Raw genomic sequence first — 13,597 nt, 5'->3', positions numbered from 1 at the left:
TACACCGTGAAATATAATGATTTATAAGTGGCATTTCTACCTGGGGGGCAGTAACTGTGAAGTATTTTATCAGTATGTGTTCCAGTCTGAGATTATTTGCAGTTGTGCTTTGGTCAGATAATGTTTTCTTGTCTATTCATTGTTTTTAATAAAATATATAAAAAGTGTCCACCTGACAAAGATGCTTGCAGTTCCTTTTATTTGATTTACTATCACCATTTAATTCTGACACTTCTGCTACCTGAAAATCACCACATTTATACTGAGTCTGTCTCTTTGAGCTGCTTTTGTCTTGCACAACCAGGTTAAGACCAGATCGGATTCTTGATCAGATATTTCATGGTATGAAATCTAACCGATACACATACCGTATACATCAACACCCATCTGTTCTGAAAACATGCAACATCTGCTCTACTGCTCTGTGATGATTAATAAATCTTTCCCCCAGAGCCAACTCACCGATTACCATCTGAGAGATAACAACAGCTCTTGTCAGCACTTCTCCATTGCCCCCTGAAGGCAGGCAAGTTTCAGATAACAGTCTGTGTCTCCACCTTGTGGTGCCAGTTATCTACACCACCGGGACTTGAGCTGCAGTAGTTCTCCACTATAAGCACCATCTCTATGTAGTCAGCTTGTTGTTGTTTCCTGTTTCTTCTATTGTAAATTGTATACTATTGCCTGGTGGTAATCAGTCAAAATCTAAGAGGGAAATACAAATGATCTCTTAAAAGGATAGTTTCACGTCTCTTTAAGTCTGTTTGAAAACAATGGTCAGGTGCCCATATGAACACTGACACGTTTTTCTTGCTGTAATCATTCCTCCTGTTCATACTGACCATCAGAAGATCCTTTCCTAATGCATTTACAATGTAAGCGATGATGGACAAAATCTACAGTCCTGGTTTTGAGATTTGAAGATAGTATGAGGCTTCACCCATCTGAGTTAGTCAAATAAAGTGGATACCTTCCACAGTTACAGTCTCTTCAGGAGACAGTGTTTTTTTGTTCAGCTGAAGTAGGATTGTAACAAAAAGAGGGAATTTGGCACCTGAAGACTGCAATTTGTGCCAAGAATGTGGCTTGTTGCCTTAAATTAATTTATTATGTGCTGATAATGCAATTTTATCTTTGTGGGAATCTCTTTACACACACACACACACACACACACACACACACACACACACACACACACACACACACACACACACACAAATCAATATCAAGTTGGCTAATAAATTAAATCCCCTAAATTTAAGTTGTATTCACTGCTCATGCATTACATCTTTAAAATGTTATCAGCTTTGCTTTAGGACTCATAAACACAGACATTTTCCCTCTCATCTTTGACACGGGAAATCTCAGCTGGGTGAAATCAGAATATTTTTTGAATATCCTGAAGTCAGCATGAGTGAGAGTCAGCTGTTTTGCTTTCCCATCAAGGGTTTTTCAACCTATAGGGAGCAGTGCAGTAGTAGTTTTCTGCCCTGTATTTCAGTCTTACATTTTAAGAGCAAACACAGCCCCTAAAAATGTATGAAAATCATGTAATCTAAAGTATGACCACAAGGTGTCATCCATTTAAAAGGAGACAGACAGCATATAAAACGCTAAAGTCAGGAATCCAGCATCAAATTATGCACTTCATTACACTGAAAACACTGACTTTGACTATTTTCACATATTTGCAATTAACTAATACCAATATTCAACAACAAAAGTAAAAAAAAAAATAACCCTAATATACCTAAACACAACCTGGTTAGTATTATTTGATACCTACACTCACCACCTACAACCACTTCATATCGAATGGTGCTCCTAATATTTTGTCCACTCCATTAACATACATGAGAGAGGCAAAATATTAGGAACACTTTTCAATATAATGCACTCCAGTACACCACCACCACCACCACCACCCACTACGACCTCAACAATAAACATAAAGTAGAATTATCACCTTTCTGACAATGTCAACAGAAACTGAAAATGTAGAAGCTTCGTTAAAGTAGAATTTATGGCAGAGCTGTTGTATTGGATTGCATTAGATTGCACAGGTGTACCTAATAAAGTTGCCGGTGAGTGTATATCATAATGAGAAACAATTATGTATGAAAACAACAATAAATTCACAGTAGCAGATGTTATTACCCACAAGTAATGTTTGCCAGTTTGTATTTCACTGCCTTTCTTCAGACGGACATTACAGGAGTCAAGGATGCCGGTCCCACATAACAGATCGTTTTCCACTTTGGTGCTGCAGCGTTTTTCAGTCTTTTATTTTTTTTTCTGCGTTATATCCAACCATTTCTCCCTCATACTAAACCTTGAAATGTCTGGCAGACTCCTGCTATGTTACTGCGTATCCCAGACCCGCTAGGAACAGCTTTAAAACTGTCTGACAGCCTGGCAGATCTGCATATCTGGTAGCAGTTATATAAGTGAAAGTGGTTAAAATGTTAAGTTATTTAATCAGCAGGGATTACAATCCTTCCAGGATGCTACAACTTGGCAGTAAATCTGACCACAGCTAATTCAGTAAGTACTTGTGAAAACGTTGTATTACCTAGGCTAATAAATGTTTCTGAATAAACCTTTATTTATAACAACACTGTTCATGACAATTACAGTTCTGTTATAGTGTCTGTATTACTGGAAAAATGTGTTAAAACTGTCCTCCTGAGTTTTGTTGCTCAGGAGGAAAGTGTTTTTATATCTAACAGTTTAAAGGAGATTTGGAACATGGTTATATGTTAACACATTGAACCTGAATCACATGCTGAAACCCTTTTGTGTGCGGGGGCCCAGGGTCCCCACCACCAGACATTCATTTGTGGAGTTATGACCCTGGGGAGAGAGGGGCCCTCACCTTCAAAGCTGACCAGAGAAGCTAAAAAAAAACAAAAAACACCTCAGCAGAGACATTCTGCTCCCTCCCAAGTCATAAAACAAAACAGAACAGCAAAAGTTAAATCTCTCCCGCTAGCCTGAGACCCTTAACCCTTTGTTCCCATCGGCCTCTCCGCTGACAGATGAGACTCAACATCCATGGAAAATCGCACATGGAAAGAATCCAGATTCAAAGAATTCCAGGCAGGGTTTCTTTTCAGGGGTGCAACACCGCAAGTTATATTTCATTTAGGCAGGTACCCCTCGGTCAGCTGTCAGCTCCACATAAATACTGTGTGTTTGTGTGCTAAATGGGTTCCAGATGAGCAGTAAAGTAAGGTCACTGTAAAACCCCTGCAGTCAGATATCGCCAGACGAGCTGCACATTCTCTGATGGCACTGGACTTATTCTCTTTTCTGTTACATTGACTCCCAACATTTTTTGGGTTGTGACCCTTTGAAATGAAGCAATGTCTACTTGTGACCCATTGCACATATGGGTTAAAGTTCTCAGGTACCATGCCTGATTTCAGGCATAGAGCCTTGCGTGATTTCAGACATATTATACTTAATTCAATACATTGTACACATTTCCTCCTGGACAACTTTTCAGGCACACAAATCTTTTCTTGCTTTAATCCCTGCATCTATGGCTTATGAACAAAACTGGCAGTTTTCCTCTTGCTTTATAATTTTAGAGGCCTGAGGGGGTAATTCACAAGAAAAAAGGAGGAATATATTGAATTTTGTGGTGCATGATTTGGTCAGCTTTCCTCTAGTTGTCTTGAATTGTATGCCTGCATCTAATAACTTTCATTATTGATAAATCAATTGATTATTTTTTTTAGATTAATTGATAAATCCTTTAGTCTATAAATATTCACAAAATAGAGACAGAGTTTGTCTAACACTCCCCCAAAGTCCAAAACGTATTTTATTTAGCAGCAAATCCACACATTTGAAAAGATGGAACCAGGATCATTTTGGGGTTTTTTTGCATGATAATTGACTTAAACAATTAATTGATTATCAAAATTGTTGCTGTGGATTGATTAATCCATTAAAGGACCAACTGTTTGAGCTCTAGCCTTGTGATCCCTTAGATTTATCTTGTAATCCCTTTGCTTTATGGCACAGATATTAGATATGTCTTCACCGCAAAGAAACGCAACAAAAGTTCAAATTAAGGAAGTTGTTGACTTGTTCCTGCAAACCTGATGTGCCAGTGCCATAGCCCTTGTCTCGCTGTGTTGTTCAACAGCATCATATTACATACAGTATTTCCTCATATGTGAGTGCATGTGTCAAGGACTAATGTGAAGTAAAACAGTGAAGTAGTGGCTGCAGAAGTTGAGATTTCTACCTCTGGGACCACACACACTCACACACATACACACACTCCTTATATCCAAGGACTAGAAACTGCAAGGATATGATCTAGTTTGCTGCCACACCTTCAATCTTCAATCTGAAGAGACAAAAGAATCCTGTTTTCCTGACCCATAACAAACACTTTCTCTAGTTTTGTTCAACTTCATTACAACCCCTAATTTCAAACAGTCCATGATATTTATAGCAGAAAAGCTGACTGGATTTGTTTAAAAGCTATGATTCATAGGCAGTGTTTTCTGGCAGAAGTCACCCACTTAATCAACAATGAGTATGCATGTGTTGTCACTACATTTGAAGGTCTAAACGCCTGTTGTGTTCTGTCTGCAGTGGTTAATGTTACAGTCAGCTCTATGCTGGAGGTAAGGCTCTATATTCCAGTTAGTTGACTATGAATAATGGCACTGTGGACGTTTGACATGCAGGGAAACATCTGACAAGATGTTGCTCCATACGCAGGTTATGTCAGCGTTTTTATGTGGTTTCCAGAGTCATCACTATCTGAAGCTCCCCGTTGTGTCTTCATGGCGTCGAATCTGGAGCCTATGAAGGGATTTTCCTTTACTTCTAGATCGTGTGAGTCACTTTCCAGGAAAAGAAATGCACGCAGCTTTCGGCATGCTGATTTACATGCTGATTTTCATGGTATTTAATGTATGTTTTCAGATATGCTGAATGCTCGTGGGAGTGATAATTCAACGTTAAATCACTAAAGAGCTTTTCAGTGTGGTGGTTAGTTTCGTGGGGGAATTCTTTATAATGCCTGCAATCCCAACACAGATTTTCTGCTCTGGCATTGGTGCACTAAGCCTTGAAAACATTGTGTGTTTAGACCCTTATATAGATGGTGGATATATCACTCAGCATAATAGGATCAAGTGTGATTATCCTCATTTAATTGTAATAGGTCAAAGGCTTAAGAAGGGGCCGTGGAAAATAAAGCACGGCTTCTCTGCCGCAGTATTAACCAAATACCCATCGCTAGGATCTATACAGTTTTAAAGGCACTAATTAGACACAATACAGTTCATCCTGACTGCAGAGACTGAACATGTTTGCAGGACATATAATGTTTTAAGAGAAAGGGAGCGTTTAATGGAGTTAAATGGACTGTTGAAAAATCTTTCAAGTTTAGGAAAATTGAGTAAAATTAAAGAGTCTGACCAAATGGGGCAATGCTGTTGAAAAAAAAAAAAATTGTTGCTCTTCACCATGGGAATAAGTCAATTGAGAATCTTCAATAATCTCTGCTTGAAATGATATAATAGTTTCATTACTGTTTTTAAATACTTTTTGTATTGGGGAGATCTTGTTCTTCATTTTCCAGATGATTTCATATTTTCTGCGTCTCTACTCCAACTTGAATGACTGCACCTCACATTTCCAGAGGAATCCATGCAGAGGTCTGGTTTGCCTTACTGTGCAGGAAATTGAGCATTTATCCCTTTGTCTTCTTACTGTAAGAGAGCAAATTACTGTAAAATCTATACAAAGCGTGCTGTTATTACAAAAAAAGAGGAAAAAAAAAAACAAAAACACCACACCAGCTCCCCACCATAAATGCAAACATACATGATGGAAATCACACTATAAAAGTATTCTGGCCTGCAAAGAAGAAGTACATCAAAGCATTTTATTGTATGAAAAATATATCCATAAAACGGAACAATATTTACAGAACAGTTGCGCCATGCTGAGCAGAGAGCAACACCTTCACTGTGATCTTCAGTATGAAATACATCAGTATCGGTTCTCTGGATTCAAACCGTTTCAAAACCGAACTTCACAACAATACTGAGGAGCACAGAGATGCGCACTGCTCACCACCCTGACTGATTCCTTACAGGCGCATTTACACAAGAATAAAGCAATAAAAACAAAACTTTTGACAAATGTTAATACTTTTGTTCACAAACAAAAAAAGAGAGGTCCAAACAGACTAACCTTTGTGATGCTAACAGGATGTATAAATGCCCAATATTAAAAGGAAGGAGACTACTGCAGTACATCCTACAATGGTGAACAAATTACTTTGATCCAACCATATAAAAAATAAATACAACCATTATTGACAGAGAAATGCATCTAACTGAAGTTATAATACTGAGAATGTGCAGCATTTTTGTATGACTTTTATTTTTAACAGCAACTCTAAAAGGATCAAAATTAATCTACACATTAATGACTAGTTTATTGGGTTTTACCAGCCTTTCTCTGTATTGATCCAGCCAGTCTCTGAGCTCTGAGATCCGATACCCCTCAGGTCCTCTGCCACCCTGGTAAACTATCTTTCCCTCCTGCAGTATATAAAGTCTGTCGAAATAAGCTCCGTACGCAGCGTTGGAGGAGTTTTCCATGCTGTCGACCACAACGAGGCAGCCGGGAACCTCCAGATGCATCAGCTGCGCAGCTTTCAGTCGGTCCTCCAGGCACCGGTGCTTGGGAATCTGGTAGGGCGCGTCAGTGCTCATCCAGCCGTCGGAGGGGTGTGCTTCCTCGATGTACAAAACTATAGAGTCTGCTATGTCTGCATTCTGCTGCACAACTCCCTGGAAAGCCTTCAGACGCGCCATGAACGGTGGTCAGGTGCAGCTGCCAAAGTTGAGGATGAGCGGTCTCTTGTCCTTTGCGTAATCGAGGATGCGACTGCGCCGCTGATCCTCCAGCTGAACCACTTCGGTGTTGGGCGCTCTGTGTCCGAGATGCGCTGCTTTCAGAAAGTCCAGTTTATGACCGTGCCAGACTGCCTTAAGGGACTCAAAGCTGAAGAGACGATTGGAGTCCGATATGCACAGAGGAGGGTCGATGGCATCGCCCTCCTGCTCCTTCATCCTGAAGAAAACCCTTTTCCTTATGCATAAAAAGTCCAGCAGCCAAAACATGACAGCTGCCACCAGAAAACGGGGCAGCAGGACGAGACAAACTATTGCATTTTTAATAGCCTTAACAATATTCATTATCACTTAAATGACAACCCGAGTGGTTTTGCGCTGTGCCACGATCTTGTGGGTTGAAGTTGGGTTACTTGCAACTCCCCCCCCTTTTTATAGCACCGGCAGATTTGAATGAATCACACCCCGCCTACAAACCGGGGCCGAGGCCTCACATGGTGGGGATTACCTTCTGTCAACTCCACGGCTTTGAGTCACAGCCAAAAGCTAAGGGTGCAGGAAAGAGTGCGCCGCAGCAGTGCGTTATTTGGAGAGAGTCGGTCATACTCTTATCACACTGTTAAAATCAAATTCAAATGCTCGTGATACATGATGAGTGAGATCATTTACATGCTCTATGCTGTGTGGTAACAGCCTGAAGTTGATGCTGCTGCTGCAGACTTCATATTTCAGCTGCAATTCACCGACAATGACTAATTTTTCTGGTGTAAATCTCAGCAGATTATCGGAACGGTCTGTTTACACTACCCCTATCAGCCCATATGGACTAATGTTATCTTACATTATTAGATATCAGTAACTGAGGAGTTAAATTTCCAGGGAATTTAATGTGTTATAGCCTATTTAATACTTTATCTGTCACATTTACATGTAAATACTGTATAATAAATCAGAATTTGACTCTGTAGTCAGGTATAGCGTTGGAGATGGAGGGGTGATGGAACACCATTAATGCCCCATACAAAAGCTCTAAGACTTACTTTATTTATTTATTTATTGGAAAACCTGAATTGAGAAAAGGATGAATTCAAAATAGTGAGTCACAATATTGAGATAAGAAGTCTGACATCTGTGTTAAAAAGAGAATTTTGATAGAAGGTGAACTCTGAGGAAAAAACCCTTGATTAAATAAATAAATTTAAAGATATTAATACACTTAGGGGCTGAGTCATTATTCACTGAATATTTCTGTTTTTTGTGTGGAAAAGTCATATTTCTAAAATTTGGGAAATACTATTTTTTTTCCCCCTCAGAATTGTGACTCCTTTTGCTTTCAGCTTTTATATTAATCTCAGCGCTTGTTTTATCCTCTTCCCCAGGAGCTCTACTATATCAACTAAAGTAACATAAAATAATACCCTCAAAACACCATCTATCAATACCACCAAAACACACACACACACACAAACACTAGCTCCCTGTCTGTTGGGGTGAGGGGGACACATACTCTCGGGCTCATATTGCACTGAAACCCCTCCGGCTATGAATCACAATCAGGAGTCACCTCATATGTATTTTTGGGATCCAAAGAAAAACAGCATCATCTTCTACTGTGGTCAGAAATCTCCTAGATTTATTTTTTCTGTAAAGGATTATTTTAAATGTGTCCTGGCTAATATCTGAAGGCTCATAAAACCTTAAAGAATGTTGAAAACCGTCTCTGTTGGTTGCTGGTGAGGTGTTTGAAGAGCTGCCCTCTTTAAACACCATCATTCCTCTCAAAATACTTTCCTAAGAACTAGTCAGACTGTTCAAAAACAAAAATTTTTTTATCTGCACCCTCTGACCTTTTGCCCAGTGCCACTTTTAAATTTCCCTTTGTATTTGTACAATATATTATATAAGGATTTTAAAAGTAATGGTCAGACTTCAGGGAGATTTCCATGACACCCATCAGTATATTATTCATTCTGTTCAACATGTTAGCATAAGTATAGGTATTGTGCTTGTATCCAGCTGATGTCATGATGTAGCATGCTGGCTAACAGGAAGTATCGACTGTTTTGTTTTATAGCGTCTGCCATTAGAGATAAACAGGATGATCAGTTTAATGTGTTAGTTAAACTGCAACAATTAGTCTATTAATCCATTAGTTGATCAACAGATAATTAATCACCAACTATTTAATGACTGATTAATCATTTTGAGTCACTTTTTAAGAAAAATACTAAAATTATCTGGTTCCAGCTTTTTAAATGTGAATATCTTTTAGTTTCTTTAGTCTTCTGTGATAGCAAACTGATTACCTTTGGGTTGTTGGCTGTTGGTGAGGATGAAACAAGACAGTTTAGATTGCATCTTGGGATTTGGGACACAGTGATCAGCGTTTTCTGACATTTTAAAGACTAAAATGTCAGAAATTCAATTAATCAAGAAAATAATGAATTGAAATGAAAGTAATTATTAGTTCCAAACTGGTCGACATGAGAGATAACTACCACAGCTCTATTTACAAAATGCAGTTTGAAGGCTGTAAAAGTTTTTACTGATGGGAATTCATTGAAAGCAGTGAACAGTAAGCATGATAGCTTGTTGTTTTCTGATGAAAATATTCAAATTCACTATATAGAGTTTAGGTCTAACAAACAAGGGATAACTGACTGGGCTCTTGGCATTCCCTCGATCAAATCAATGTTTAATAGTTGCAAAGCTGACGGACACAAACCAGAAGGGCATACCAACAACAAAACGAGATGTTGGGAGTTGGACTGTTGATTTCACAGAGAAAGTCACAGCAGGCAGTTGGATTATTTGTCAAGAGAAAGAAGAATGAGTCACACAAATAACAAGATTAGGCAAACCTGGTGCAGACTGCAAATGAACGCTATGATATCACATCTGTTATACACCCGCTGAACACAGACTCCAATTTATTCAGTTTGTCAACATCATCACCAACTTTACAAAGATTTATCTACGGCAGATATTTTATTGGTATGATCTAAAGGCAATGAGATCAATGCCCGTGATTACATTCACTCGATCATTTTATATCACAATATCATTAATGTTATGATACATTTTCTGGAAAATCAAGTAAGAAATTGTTAATGCATAAAATAAGCTGTTTTTGGCTAATCCTGCAACTTAAACTTCTGACAAATCAAAATACTTGTACATACATTGATGCAAAAATTATGCTTAGTGATATGACTTAAAATATGAGTTATTGATCATTTTTACCCACAATGCCCTAATGCACCCAGAGATATACTACAATAAAACAAATGGTATGGCAAAATCTCTGACAGTAGACACATTTATATCATCCTACTGTAAGCCTATATATTATCATAAACATTTTCTTTTTGCACTTCTTTTTTCTTATATTTCTGCCTCCCTGCCTGTCTGACCTTGTCTCATTCTGCATTCTTGGATCAAGTGAAAACAATCTTAAAACAATGTAAGCAGTGGCTACCTCAAGGATTTTGTATGAATTCCTATCAATACATATATGCTGCAGTCAGTCTAAACTTTCTCACTGCAGCAGTTCCAGACTCACGCTCCACTACGAGAACCAGGAAACACTTAAGAAACTCTAGAAGGCGAAATCAGCGACAAACCACCCACAGAAATAAACACAATTTCACAAGCGAAATGTATAACAAGGCCACCGACTCATTTCCAGAGGAAAAGCTACTGTAAAGGCATTCTCTCACTGCAGTATTGAATAGTAAAGAAAATTTTACACACATTCTTGTCCGGCGTCCGCTGCACGCTTCAGCTTGTGCATATGAGTCTCAACAGACTGCGAAAAACAGCAACTGAACCAGAAAACAGAGCTGTCATACTTTATACACTGGGTAGTCTTTATGGTGGCTGTCTTAAATCAAGAGAGACACTAGAGAAAGACTAAAGAATAAGAATGTGAGATGATAAAACCAGCCTTTTATTGTTAATGCCTGACTTGAGATAACAGATGTGCTGCTCGTGCATCTTTCTCAGGTCCTGTTGGAGTCATTTTTATTTGACTCGAAATGTTTTTGGAAGTTTCGGCTTTAATGTGGGCACTTACGGTACAGCTGGTCCTCCTCACACATCACAGTGGTGGTAATCTTAATCTGAGTCATTTTTACTTCTGCTGTTTGTCACCATCTTCAAGAGTTTTTATCTCTCCTCTGATTCAGATGTTCTTTAGCCATCGGTGCGCCTCGGCTGATTTTTGCACGAGAAACCGTTCCAGCTTTTAGCAGAAATTGTTTCCAAATATTACTCAACGTGTATGGCTTCTGCTGCAACATATTGACATGTTTATAAGGCTTTAAGAAATGAAAAATAATTCACTTTCTCCAACAACTGATTGGCACTGTTGTTCACCTGCATTACTTTCGGTAATGCCAAATGTAAGTGTGTGCAAAGCAGGTAGTTGATCTGGGAAGGAAATTCTGCCGCACTAGTGCTGCATGCACTAACAGCCATTAAAGCTGGACTTAGGTCAGTAACTGCCGTGCTGCTATACTGGGCCATGTATGAATGTGTTGTGACCAGCCCACCTATAAATTCTCCTTCACCAAAGTATTTCTTCAGGAGTTCCTGAGGCCAAATGAATAAAAATAGATTGATTGATAGGTGTGCATCAACACAGGCGCTGAGTAGGCGTGTGTGAGAGGAATTTAAAATGTCACCTTTTAAAACTTTTTTATATTAGCTTTTTTTTTTAATATTAATAGATATAGTTATTCTTTAGAGGGGATTTTGCAGATTTTTTGATAAACTACATCGTTAAAACAAAGATAATTGGGGAAAAAACAAAGCCACAAACCTTTTTAAAGAATTTCTGGACGTCTACCTGACAGTGACGTTAATCATTTATTGCTTAACTGCTAAACAAAATAATAAAACAAAATCACTTTGGCTTCAGCAATAATTGAAATTAGTTTCTCTCAAATCAAATAATTCAAATCAAAACCAGTAAACTAAAACTGATATCTTTCTCCACTTCTTTTGCTGCTACTACTTCTGCTGCATTTGTCAGTAATATTAATATTACAGTTACTGTTAATCACAGCTACAGCTTTAACTACTGCTGCCACTGTAACTACTACCGCAGGAAGATGAATGTGTGCTCCGTGTTATTCAGGCTAACAACATGAAGTTGTGTGTATTTTTTTATCATTACACAATCTCTTGTTTCTGAAATTAAATCGAGAAAGAAAAATAATGATAATAATATAGCTCTTAAATCAACCATAAACCTTTCTGTTAAGCCAGTGATTCACAACCCAGTTATATATTACATTATGATGTTGATATATAAGGAGCACATATTGGAGTATCCTCACACGAAGATTAATGTTAATGAGTCAGTCAGTATGTGTATTGGAGCTCGTTCTGTTCAGTGTCTGTGTCTGTTCTCCACAGAGATTCAACATCTGGACACACATATTAGCCATTACTGGCTAAATGCCATTTACTGGTCTGGTCTGCTTATTCAACAAAAGCATTCCAGATCTAGTGAACACATGGTATACTGGTTAAGCCATAATCTCCTGTTACAGTAAATCCATGTCATATTTGACTACAGGGTGGCCATGAACCAGACATGTAAGGAAGATGTCATTTGTCTGCCGCTCACAGTCATGCTGATGGCTCAGACAACAGACCGTGTGGAGTCTGATGGTAAATTGATACCTCTGTCAAAATGTTTGTCTGGGCTTATTAGCCAATTTTTAATTTACGACTTAATGTCGCAGGGAACAAAGACAAACCTTTAAAATTCCACAAATATCCCATGACACTATAATTAGCTTGTGTGTTTTGTCAACAATGGTCAAACTAACTTACTGTGCCAGGGTTCCTTTCTGCATCAAAAGTTTGATTAATTATTAATATTGATAAGATTGATCAGTATAGTCTGACAGAAACTTGACAACAATGTTGACACTTTAAACTGGAAAATCTTTTAAGTCATTTCTTGAGTGAAAATGCAAAAACATTTACTTGATCCAGACTCTCAAATGTGATGACTTGCTTCTTTTATCTATTTTACATCGTTGGAAACTGAATATCCTTCAGTTTTGGACGAAACAAGCAATCTTGAGGAAGTCCCGTCGGGCTCTGTGAAACTGTGATGGACATTTTTCACCATTTGACATTTTAAATGGTGCTTGCATTTATATGGAGCTTTTCTGTCTTAACAATTTGCCTCTCATTGACACACACAAACCAATGGCTGCGGAGCTGCAATGCAAGGCACTGGACTCTCCATAAGGAGCAGTTTAGTACTGGTATAATGGATAACCCACTCTGCCTGCTTTTATTTTATTCCAATTCTAGACTTAATTAACTGATTAACACCTGTTAATAATATTATTATTGATACTGTAATTGTGTTATTGCCATTATCATGCACCTGCAAATGAAATCTTGTGCAACTGAAATGTGTATACATAGTCTCGGACCATAGTTTAGTTTGATCTTGATGGTGTGAAAAATAGATATTTCTAAAAACCAACACTGTTAGTGAACATGAACATAATGTTCAACTTTACACTCACACTGATAATGTGATTGATATGCTTCACTGTAACTGCATTTGATGACAGACTAATTTCTTTGTTAGGGCAACTCATGTAGATTGGGAAACAGAATGATGACTGTAAAGGCTGTAATGAGTTCAACAGCTGACTCATCTGCTGTAG

General features: G+C 38.2%; 1 protein-coding gene across 1 annotated transcript; it reads right to left on the bottom strand.

Moving 5' to 3' along the window:
• Positions 1-5,945: 5,945 nt before the first annotated feature.
• On the bottom strand, positions 5,946-7,320 carry dio3a (iodothyronine deiodinase 3a). The gene has a single exon (XM_044375472.1). The coding sequence runs from the start codon at positions 7,239-7,241 to the stop codon at positions 6,456-6,458; it is 786 nt and encodes a 261-aa protein (XP_044231407.1). The 5' UTR covers positions 7,242-7,320; the 3' UTR covers positions 5,946-6,455.
• Positions 7,321-13,597: the final 6,277 nt, after the last annotated feature.

The sequence above is a fragment of the Thunnus albacares genome, chromosome 15 (genome assembly GCF_914725855.1).
Source record: "Thunnus albacares chromosome 15, fThuAlb1.1, whole genome shotgun sequence".
In the NCBI taxonomy this organism is placed as follows: domain Eukaryota; kingdom Metazoa; phylum Chordata; class Actinopteri; order Scombriformes; family Scombridae; genus Thunnus; species Thunnus albacares.
Note: the sequence above shows the minus strand (reverse complement) of the source record. Positions and strands in the feature narration are given on the sequence as shown.